Raw genomic sequence first — 12,478 nt, forward strand, 5'->3', positions numbered from 1 at the left:
AAAAGCTGAGGAACCATACACTACACCTTTAAAGATCATTCTAATACCAACAACTAACATGAATATTGTTGTTAGAGCTTCAACAGTGTTGTTAGTCCTCGGCAATCACTTAGGAGTCAACACGGTCAACACTGTATGAGGATAGATTGCCAAAGAGATTCTATACTCAACACAATTTTACTGTGATTTCAGAGCGTCAAGAATTGTTTCATGTTAAAATAAAAAAAGCATTTTGCATTTCCTTTCTTTCAGAGGGGGGTCGGATTATATTCTATTTTGCAGTATCTGACTTTATGTACACATGGCTTCTAATATCTTGCCTATCTCCGCAGAGATGGCCTGGAAACGGATGGTGAATAGCTATATTTAGAAAGGGATAAGCATCCATATTTTTATGTGCATGAATATGATCTGTCATATTCCATAATATGATCTCTCATATCCAGGCCTTTGGGTCGGGAGGGGAGAGTCTTGAAGTCATGCTGTGTTGATGAATGAAGTAAATCCATACAGATATCAGAATCAGAATCAGCTTTGTTGGCCAGGTTTGCATAAACAAACAAACAAACAAACAAACAAACATTTGGCTCCATTTAATCCTCATAGGTTGCTGCTTCACATTCAGGAAGCAAATCCTCTCTAAATAAAAGCCTCATCCACTAAAGTATCACAGATAAAACTCTATGGTTATGGTTATGGTTATGGTTATTGTAATTAGCAGACACTTATATCCAAAGCATCGATACAATCTACGTCTACAATCTTAAATCTAGAGAATCAGTCTCATGTGAAAACATCTCTTCGATGTGCTTCTCCTAACCTGTCTGGGATCTGTCTCTAATCTGTAACGAGGCAATTGGCGCGGCGGCATTCACTCCTGTCTGAGAGGCTCGAGCGCCTCCGGTGACTTTACACGTCTGATTACTGCCCGCCGCGACACCTGTTTCCCCCGTTAGCACACACTGCTATCTGTGCATGGCCCTCTGCGTCAGACGCGGGGAGAGAGAATGCCAGCGAGGAGCGCAGCGTATGCATGTGTGTGTGGGGCGGAGGGGGAATAAATCAAACGAGCGAGTTCTAACACATACAGGAGCACAAAAAATAAAAAAAAACAGTGTCCCCTAGATGTTCTCGTCACAGAACAGAGTCCAGATGACCTGGTCACGTGTGGCTATTTCGCATTTTCCTCATAGCTATTGTTTTTCTATGAACAGAATCCCAGGGTGTGTTCGCCTCTCTCTCCCTCTCCCCATTTCTCTCTATCCCTCTTTCTCTCTCGCCTCTCTCTCTCTCTATGCCCCTCTCTCTCTTTCCGCCTGCGCTGTCCACACTGCATTGCTGAGAGGGCTGTCGCGGTTGACTCCTTTCCAGAGGTCCCATTCCTCTCCGAGCTGCGACGGCACACTGCTCTCCAGACACAACACTGACAGCTGGGTCGGGAACAAACGAGAGGGGGCCTGGAGATAAATAAAAACAAAGTATCCCTATCACACACACACACACACACACACACACACACACACACACACACAGTCGCATGTGGGCTGTTGGCTGAGAAACATGTAAACACACTCTCCCTCACACACATACTGTACACACACTCATGTGTAAATGCACACAACGCACACATACACCCACACTAGTAAGCAAACAATCCCACTCTTATAAACACACACTCAATAATGTTGAAGGATACAGTCAAATGCGTGTATAAATGTAGATATGGAGGTATGTAAACATAGACGTACTGTATCTGATAGAGCAAGATGGAGTGAGTGTGAGGGACAGAGAGACAGACAGATGGAGAGAGAGAAAGAAAGAGAGGAGAGAGAGAGAAACAGAGAGAGAAACAGAGAGAGAGAGTGATTAAAAGCAATAAATGCCAGTGCTGCCAGTCTCATTGGCAACCAGCGTTCCGCTAACAGGTGCAGCATGTTTATCCAGCAAAACAGGCAACAAGGGGATGAGGAGAGAGAAGGGTGGAAGGCACTTGGCTGGGGCAACAGTGAGTAGCCCTGGTACTCCTACGGGGGGATTTAGCCACGGAAGCTGCTTCAGGGAGGCACAGGGCTGGGGGGGGCAGGGGTGGCAGGAGGGGAGGGGGTGGGTTCAGGGGCTAAGCAGCAGCACGGTTAATATGGCGACAGCAGCAGCAGCAGCAGCAGCAGCACCTGTCTAGTGTTACACGCCCCAAGCATGGCATGCTACGCTATACGCTGGGAGCCACAGCCAGGGTCACGCAGAGTCACAACAGCAGCAGCGGAAAGATTCTCAAAGCGGTTTACCCTTTTCCACCCCCATCCGCCCTCCTGCCCCCATGACCCACCTCACCTTCCAAACACGCCACTTTGCCAGTCAAATTCCACTTGAGGGCAATGAGGGGAACCAGCCCCCCCTCCTACCCCCCTACTCCCCCCCCCCCCCCACCTTCCACCTTCGCTTGTAGGCCAATGCTGAGGCACTTGAGGGCTGTCTTCAGAGACAAGGCTCAGCCTTCCGCTAGGGCTTGACCTCCAGGGAGACAGGACACCAGGGACCCAGAGGAGCAATTCTGCCCGTCAGGTAAGCTGTCAGTTCGGGGAGGGGGACGGTGGTGGTGGTGGGGGTCTACTGACATGCAGAACTATCAGCTTACCAAGCGGCATTGTTGACCCTGGAGTCTACGTCTGTGGAGAGAGGACTAAAAGGAATTATTGAATGTGTTCATTCCTGATGCTGAACATCAGGATTCATCTTACATTTACTTCAATTCCTAGTTTAAGGAATGAGCGAGGGAAAGAAACAAAAACAAGAGAAGAGGGCTAGAAAGAGAGATAAAGGGGAAGAGAGAGAGAGAGTTGTCAGTTGATCATAGTGTTATTTTAGTGTAAATAATTGGTTTGCGGGAGGAACCCTTCTCCTTTGACCACAGGCGCTGTCTTACCTTTTCACTGAGGAATGCTGGGAAAAGAACGCTCATTAGGAAGCCCCAAGGGTGAGTTGGCCATGAAGCGTCTACACACCTACCTGCAGTGTGTGTGTGTGTGTGTGTGTGTGTTTGTGGAAAGAGAGAGTTTATAAATCAAACTCCTCAAACAACTCCAGGCGAAACATCCCATCTCCAGACTGTTTCCATTCAACCCCAAAGCAGAACACACTCCTGTGATCCCGGCTGGCGAAGCTGCTATAGGGAAATGTCAGAGGTTTTATGCAGCGCCTGCCTCCCAGCTGAATATCTTTATGGTGCAATTTATGTCCAAAAGACATTCAAGACACACCTTAAAATGGCGTATTATCTTACATCCTCATCACAGATTTCAGATTTGAACTTGATGGACCTACAGCCAACACCAGATATAGCCTGCAGGTTCCTCAAAAAGTTTTTTTTCCTCCTCCGTCTGATAATTCCTGGAGTGTTGAAACATCAGACATCAAACTCCTCAATTCAGTTCCACCCAGGCAGAACCTTTCATTTCATACCATTATATTTCAAATCCTTTGAGACTGACAGCATTCCATGAGCTCTGACCAACTACAAAAACAAAGGGAAGCAGTAATCAAATGTGCATGAACAAAAGGCATAAATCTCCCGCTTTCTGAATTCATCAACGAGTAATAAAAGCAGCATTTCACATGCTGAAGACAGGTGTTTGGAAATAAATGACAATTAAGTGCACTACAGACAAATTAGAGTGAACAACAGCAAGCTTGTGATGATGAAAGCCTACAGTGACCACCAGTATCACACATTTAACAAGACAAACATTGGGCACTGTTCAGAATTTCCCACATGCTTCAGTAAAGAAGGCACTGGGCGCCCTGCTGGGTGGGTCAGACAGAAGATCTTCTCAGCTGTGAGACAAAGTAGTCTTCTGATGAAACTCTTAGATCATTCAAACCACCTCACCCTCTTTCCACGTGATGGATCATTTGCTGTAATGGTGCATTTAAAGTCTAAGCTAAGATGATGTCACCTGGGTTATGAGTTTTTTTTTCTTTCTTTCTTTTACTTGTGGAATGGGCGGCAGAAGGGTGTATGTCTGATCTACATGTACCCGAGATGTACATGTTTACAATAAAATTTCAGTCCTTGCATACCAGACTTGATTTCTCTCCCTGTGGTGCCAAACTAACTGCAGTATTTATATGTATGTTTTTGCTTGGCTATAAACACTCCTGCCAGTTCACCTCTGGCCCAATTAGCACTCCCTCCCTCCCTCCCTCCCTCCCTCTATCCCTCCTTCCATCCCTCCTCTCCTCACCTCCCTCCCTCCCCTTCTTAGTTCCCGAGCACGCTCTGTTGGCAGGTGAGCCTGCTTTGCATTGTGGAGCGTTTTTTATGAGCTGAGGTGCGGAGATGAGATGAGGTGTGTGTGTGTGTGTGTGTGTGTGTGTGTGTGTGTGTGTGTGTGTGTGTGTGTGTCTGTGTGTGTGTGTGTGTGTTGATGTGTGTGGATGAGAAGCCTTTGCCCGAGGGCATGGCAGCTCCTGATCCAGGATTAAGACACACGTCCTCATTTCAGAGAGCAGAAGAGAAGAAGTTAACCCTTTGGGAACTGGGCTGAACGCTACAGAGAAGACGTGTGGCCCGGATAGTGCTTTTACATCGTCAGACAACTCCTTCCTCTTAGCAGGGTGGCTGCTGTCTCCACTTCCCCTGACATGTAGAAATCCCTGTCTTAAAACGGGCATTGTCTCTGTGCAAAGCAGACTATGCACCGTGTAGTGATTCAGTGAAGGTAGAGCATGATCCAACACCTGCCATCCACATTGAAATGAAGCAGTTTATATTGCAGTCATGCCAGTACATTTCATATTCTGGGCAACAGAATAAACTATGTCTAAATACAAAGTATATTAAAAATATACTTATACATAAATAAAGTATAAAATTATATAAATAAATATGCTGAACTATTGATACTTCCACACTTCTATAGCTCTATAATTCTAAATCTGTTAATAAAATAGGTTATTTCAAAACCTTTTTAACTAGGAATGATATGTGCTCACCTACCGACAATGTTAAGTGCTTTTACAGATGCACTACCTTGGGAGACTTCAGAACAGACATCAGAATGTGACATGGAGTCTTTAAGCATGTGGTGTAAAAGAGCACCCATGCCTTAAGCGTTCTGTTCCCTCCATCTCTGACCATAACCCCCCCCCCCAGTCTGGAGTGGGACTTTGCCCTGGGTTCCAGTGCGTAATCCCCCCCCCCCCCCCCTTTGCCCTGGGTCCCAGTGCGTAATCCAGAGGGATACCTTAGAAGTCATAACAGCCGTGAGGCCGGAACTGTTTGACATAGCGCTTCACCGGCCGTCTCTCCTCACCTCCGCAGAGGCACCCACGCGATGAGTGACGGCCCACAGAGAAGGAACAGCACACAGGGCGCTGGGTGACAAACATGGGCGGGTGACAACGACGGGCAGATGCAATAGGGGGCACCAACAAATGGCTCTAATCTAGATGACATGGGCTTTATACTTGTTGAAGTATCCAACAACCTTTAACCCAGAATCAGAATGGTATGAAGACAATACCTGAATAAAATAAAGCAAAATCATTTAAAAATGTACAAATATATGAATGACAGCTACCCAAATCTGGACCTCTCCATGGCAACATGATGTGAAGTAACAACAGCCTGTGCGTCTCCCTTAGTGTTGAAAAGACACACACACACCTACACACACACTTGGTGTGGAAAAGGCTGAAGGTCCACATGGGATTAATTACGCTTCGTCCAGTTTGCACCTCTCACTCTCAGTGTCCGAATGTGTGAGTGTGTGTGTGTGTGTGTGTGTGTGTGTCCGCAGGAGCTGTGGCCACATCAGCTGTGTGGTTATGAACCTGACTGTGTGACACATCACTCAGCTCTCCCTGTCCACAGCAGGTTGTGTGTGTGTGCGTGTGTGTGTGTGTGTGTGTCTGCACTAGTAATGGCGGCTATGCGATGAGCACATCAGCTGTGGTCATGAACCTGAGTGTGTGTGTGTGTGTGAGCCATCACTCAGCCCTGTGTCACTCATCCATCTGGAGTCAGAGGGCGGGATAGGGAGAGGCCTGCTAGTAGTCAACACTCTGCAGTCAACAACTCAGTAGAGTTAGACAGGGCACATACAGTATGTGCAGGTCACATAGGGATACATAGGATTCATCAGGGTTTGCATACTACTTTACATAACCTATCTAGAGAGACATTTTGCAAAGCATGTCAGTATATTATATTACATGATTAAACACGTTTAGGTTCAGTTGAGGTACTTTTGAATCTCTGATTGGATGAGGGGCATTCCACGAGTCATGATGAGTGGCGATATCTCAGGGCAACCGCACTTAACCACTAGTGATCACCCCACATCCCCACTCGCACACTTAACCACTAGTGATCACCCCACATCCCCACTCGCACACTTAACCACTAGTGATCACCCCACATCCCCACTCGCACACTTAACCACTAGTGATCACCCCACATCCCCACTCGCACACTTAACCACTAGTGAGCACCCCACATCCCCACTCGCACACTTTACCACTAGTGAGCACCCCACATCCCCACTCGCACACTTAACCACTAGTGAGCACCCCACATCCCCACTCGCACACTTAACCACTAGTGATCACCCCACATCCCCACTCGCACACTTAACCACTAGTGATCACCCCACATCCCCACTCGCACACTTAACCACTAGTGATCACCCCACATCCCCACTCACACACTTAACCACTAGTGATCACCCCACATTTTGCACTGAATTAGTCAGGGCTCACAGAGCGGCGACATCCGGCGTACAGCTGAACCCTATGGCTGAACCACACCATAGCTACCGTATATCCCTCACCAACCCCACTCTCACGCATGCCATATTGCTTAAAGACCCCTAAAAGAGGTTTTTTTTTTGTTTGTTTGTTTACGTTAAAATGACATTTCCAAAATCATTTTGATGGCACATAAACTCTCCATCAACCTCTGTGGCACACTGAGCAGGTTTTATGGCTTGTGAAATAGCCACGGTCAAGTCACGTTGAGTCAAGTCAAGTTTATTTATATAGCACATTTCATACACAGGAGTCATTCAACGTTCTTTACAGAAACAAAAGCAAGGAGTATATAAAGTATATAAAAGTGTAAAAGGGCAGGAAGCTGCTGTTTGTGTAAGAACACAGATATGGACATGACCTGCAACTTGGAGGAATTTGGACTACTGTCGGTGCGTTCTCCCTATATTGCACTGGAATCATGTTCTTAGTTTGTTGCCAAAAGACGCACATTTTATTCAAAAATCTCAACTGCAGGGGGACCCAGAGAGCAAATAATCTTTATTGCTGCTTTACTGTAATACATGTATGTACATGTACGCTACTGTATGATATACTAAATTGTTACATTATGCACTTTATACATATACATTGCGGTACAAGTACATAATTCTGACTTTTGAAAATGATTATGATCCTTTCTTTCCTTCCTTTCCTGATCTTGGATTGGTGCTGTGGGATAAACTGTGTGCATTTAGATGTGCTAGATACTATTGGGATATGCTGCACAATGTATGCTACACATACAGTAGGGTTAAATCGTAAGTACAGTCACATACCACACACCAAGACGACAACAAAAGTGCCTTATTTGAACTTGTCCCAGAATCTAGAAATCATTTTCTGTTGTTATGCCCTCTGGAGAGTCTATTTAAAACAAGTAGACATATTACAGTTATTACAGCTTTTTGTCTGGCAAAACAAACAGATAACAAGTTGGGATACTCTGTGAATCCTTTCATTGACTTAAACTGAAGAAATTACACGTGTTTCCACACACTATTTTTGTTGGCTATCATAAGAGGCTGAACTCACTTGTTTGTGATACACCACAGAGACATAGAGACACACACACACACACACACACACACACACACACTATTATCACTCTGAAGGAAGAGCAACATGCTGGCATTAGGAGTGTTTGTAATGGCTGTCCTGCTATAGCAACAAACACGAGGGGGTTTGGTGGAGGTGGAGGTGGAGGTGGGGGTGGAGTGGAGGAGGTAACGCTACAATTAGGGAATAAGGGAAATTCCAGCGCAAGGCTTGGCTGTAATGATACACCCCTAAACCATCGAGCAAATATGACATATGCACCTTCACGCACCAAAGGGCCTCTGAGAAGCCAGGGGTGTGTGTGTGTGTGTGTGTGTGTGTGTGTGTGTGTGTGTGTGTGTGTGTGTCTGTGTGTGTGTGTGTGTCTCTCTCTGTCTCTGTGTGTGTGAGAGAGAGATATATAGAGAGAGAGTTGGAAAGGGGAGGGAATATTCTGAAACAGACCTCTCAGGCTTAGAGGAGGTTCTTTTGCAAGATAGATTTACACAAGTTTTTGAATGTACATAAGAAACCACAGCAGGATGTAAACAATGTTGATTGCAGTGGTTGGTTACATTCATCGAATCAAAACAACAGTTGTTTCCAAATAATTTAGCAAATTCAAAACAGCACTGCTGATTAATATATTACTAGTCTGTCTTTGACAAAACAAACAAACAAAAAAAAACAAGTAAGCAAGCAAAAACCAACAAAAAAATTACAAACCCACTTTGAAACAACAGCAGATGATTATACATACTAATGATTATATGCATGCTGATCAGCATGCTAAGGGGAGAAAAACACACACCCTGACCACTCCCTGAGGAGTCCGAGCAGCTGACCCATGAGACAGGACCCTGCGCTGCGTGGCGGGGCAGAGGAGTGCGGGCCGAGAGCGTGTGATCCTCCCGTAGAGCAGCGGAGAGCGGCGGACAGCGGCGGGGCTCAGAAGCCGATGTTGCCGCGGGCCAGGCAGTAGCCCAGCTTGTTCTGGTTGCTGATGAAGGACATGAGGCCCACGTAGGCCTCGATGAGGATGGGCTGGTTCAGCGTCAGCACGCCGTTGGCTCTCCCCGGCACGGGCTTACGCCCCAAAGCACGCTCCGCCGTGGCCGCCAGCTGCTCCCTGAACGTCTCCAGCTGAGAGAGGGCAGTGAGAGAGGGCATTGAGAGAGGGCAGTGAGAGAGGGCAGTTAAAGAGGGCAGTTAGAGAGGGCAGAAGGCAGTTAGAGAGGGCAGAAAGGGAGGGTAGAAAGGGAGGGCAGAAAGAGAGGGCAGTGAGAGAGGGCATTGAGAGAGGGCAGTGAGAGAGGGCAGTTAAAGAGGGCAGTTAGAGAGGGCAGAAGGCAGTTAGAGAGGGCAGTTAGAGAGGGCAGTGAGAGAGGGCAGAAAGTGAGGGTAGAAAGGGAGGGCAGAAAGAGAGGGCAGTTAGAGAGGGCAGTGAGAGAGGGGATGGGGCAAGAAGAGAGACTTAAAGAGAGACCCTACCTGGTTAATGGGTCACTAACATTTATATGTTACATTACATTACATTACAATTATATACAATTTACTGCATTTCTGAATAACATATTAATTTTTTATATAATTATTTGTTTCATTTTTAAATCATTTTATTTTTGCACACATATTCATGTATATTTATGTTCATTAATATATACTGTACTGTCTTGTACTGTACTGTACTGTACATGCCTTGCAATAACAACAATATTTGCATGTTTTTCCCACATTGTCTGCAAGCATGACTATCCTGCGCATGACGTCACACACGTCTCCTAGGTAACACTTCATTGTTGTCACTGTCTCAGTCTGTTGCTCTGACGCTCTGATGAAGCTTGATTAGAGCGCAACGTTGCAAACAACAATTAAAGTGATACTTTGGAACGTCTTAAGACACGGAGCGCCGGCATTTTTCTGCTTGGATTCATGACCTCACCTCCACGCACCCGAGTCGTGATGTGTGAGCGCCGTGCAGAGAGTGAAGACACTGAGGCTGTCAAAACATCTCGCTTTGTGTTTCTCAGAGCCTTTCATTTGCTGCTCTGTTTGAGCTGGGGATCTCAGATTAAACAGCGCTTCCTGCAGCAGTGGCAGAGGATAATGCAACACTCTAGACACACTAGAACTCTTAAAAGAACATTTCATCTGGTGAGTGGAGCGAGTCATTCAGCATGGTGGCCAACTCGACGCTGGACTTGTCACTTTAAGGCCCGTTCATGCTCAACGTAAAATACGGATAAGGACACGTGTGGAGTGTTTCAAACGCTCTTTCCGGTGATTTCGTCCGTACTTTGACACGAAATTGAGGGGCTTACGATTACGGATGAAACGGATGAAACGTTGCAATACCGAACACAACCACAGGGATACCACACCAAAAAGTGGGGGCGCTATGCATTCACACGTAAAATACGGACAGAGGTCTGAAGACGTACATACAAAATACAGACGTAAATTGCCACACGTTGAGCATGTATGGGCCAATCCAACTTTGATCCCAACAGCTCTGATTTTTAAAAAAAAATCCTACACTGTAAATCTGAACAGTCAACTAACTTGAAATAATGACTTAACACAAGTTAAGCATTGACAAACAAAACAAATTGCTGCTGTAGTGTTCCATGTACTGCTATCTGATCCTGTCCATTGTGCAGTTGAAAGACATTCAATCAAGATACAGTATGTTTGCAAAACCCTCCACAGATGGAGTGTACATGGAATTTTGTTGAATTGATAATATTGACATAGCATACAAGTCACCTTAAACATGACTACTTGTGTTCAAGTGATTGAATGACTGATCGGGTTAAAAGCAGGACACACTAAACTGACATTATGGGTCTGTTTGCAAAAGTTTGTAAAAGTACTGTATATGTCCACACACTCAGCTTACTCAAAATAGCACTAGCAGTCTCACCCATTCCATTGCCAAACCACAACAGACTCTAGAAGAATATCTTTGGACAGCAGCACCACTGGCCATGCCTGTGTTGGATCAGCTCTCAGCTGAACAGCATGTGGGTTGGTGGGGGGTGGAATGTGTGGAATGGCTATGGGATGCCGTGGGGTGAGGTGTGTGTGTGTGTGTGTGTGTGTGTGTGTGTGTGTGGGGGTGTTGGGAGGGTTAAATGAATGGTTATATGACCTGGAGGGGTCACCTGCGTAGGCCTCTACTCTTACACGCACAGAAACATTCAGGGCAGAGTGTGTGTGTGTGTGGGGGGGGGAGGGTTATTGTGGACAGACACAGGTCAAAGGTCAAGTCAGGTGTCAATTTGATCATCTGTGGTGATGGGATGCAGGCTAAGCAGAGAGTATTGCCTCTGCGTACAAACTGGTGGAAAGCTGGTGAGGTTTGACAACTTTCCTAGCGCCAGCCATGCGCAATAACTCCTCTTCTCCCTCTCAGATAGATATCAGAGCTCAAATATCCACAGGATTGAAACTTCACAGCCATGTTTTAGGTATGAAATAATAGTTTACCACTTAAGGCAAGGAACCTTAAATACAACACATGGTACTTTCACTTTGGACAAAAGTGTCTTCTAAATACCATAAACCGAAAATCTTCAGAATATTCGTACATTTGTTATTAAGGAGGTCCTATCAACGCTTTTAAGCAAATTCACAAAGGTGTTCTTAAGTCTCAATTGTTTACAGCTTAATTCTAACCATTCTGAATCCCATTCCTTCTTACGCTAACAGGGTGTGTAGCCTGACAAGCCAGACCCACATCAATATGTAGGGTCTGGGAACTCACCGTAGGCAGGGCTCAATCGGAGGGGTGGGATAAACAGTTGTCTTTCAAATTCATTCTCCGCAATAGCATAACGCCAAACGAATCATCTTCTTGTTTTCAAATAGCAGGATGCATAACCATCGCAACTTCTGGTCGCGTATCAGTCACCCTTATGTTAAGCCCGCCCACCGACTCTATACACGCTGTGATTGGCTCGTCCCTTTCTCGGTTTCTCAGCTCCCTAGCTCTATGGATTGTGCCTAGACTGCCCCACCAGCCAAATTACATTTGCTGCCGCTAGGGGCGTCTAGATTTCTAGGCTACAGAGTGTGTCCATTAGCATGGAAGTAATTCCTTGGTAAGAGTGGATGGCGAATGAGGCCCATTGCACGTACATATTGCTGATGGGCTACGTCTGATGTACAGTAGTGTTACTGGGAATACCTTGTGCAATATCTCTTGTAGCAATAAATCAATCAAGCATATGAAAGCCCAGTGAATTTCCAAGGTAGTGCTTCAGGCAATACTGTGTGAGGGAGGGTTAGAACTTCATATGAAGTGCAATAAATGTGGCCTTGACACCAGCACCACAAACCTATCTTAGTCAGATGGAAAACTGACACATCACCCACCTGGGCCGGGAGTCATGTGTGATGAGTGTGATAAGGGTCTCGCACTAATCAAGAGCCTTTCAGTCGGAGCCAGCTGGAGCTGAGCGGGCTTTAAAACGCCAATCCACACCTCACTGCAAACCGCCAAGCTCCCTCCTACTAGTGGCCAATGCACGGGATGTGTCAGCTCACCAGCAGCTGTGGGCCAACTCCTCTCAAGAGCGCCATGTCTCTTTCAACTCACTCTGAGTCACACGGCGTTACAGGGCTTTATAGA

General features: G+C 46.0%; 1 protein-coding gene across 1 annotated transcript in view; it reads right to left on the reverse strand.

Annotated features, from left to right (window-relative positions):
- Nucleotides 1-7,013: 7,013 nt before the first annotated feature.
- tprg1 (tumor protein p63 regulated 1) overlaps nucleotides 7,014-12,478 on the reverse strand; it is a 28,204-nt gene continuing 22,739 nt past the window's right edge. Inside the window, exon 6 of the mRNA XM_062556587.1 lies at nucleotides 7,014-8,988. Coding sequence (XP_062412571.1) covers nucleotides 8,794-8,988 — 195 coding nt within the window. The 3' untranslated portion in view covers nucleotides 7,014-8,793. The remainder of the gene's footprint in view (nucleotides 8,989-12,478) is intronic.

Source organism: Sardina pilchardus, chromosome 15 (genome assembly GCF_963854185.1).
Source record: "Sardina pilchardus chromosome 15, fSarPil1.1, whole genome shotgun sequence".
In the NCBI taxonomy this organism is placed as follows: domain Eukaryota; kingdom Metazoa; phylum Chordata; class Actinopteri; order Clupeiformes; family Clupeidae; genus Sardina; species Sardina pilchardus.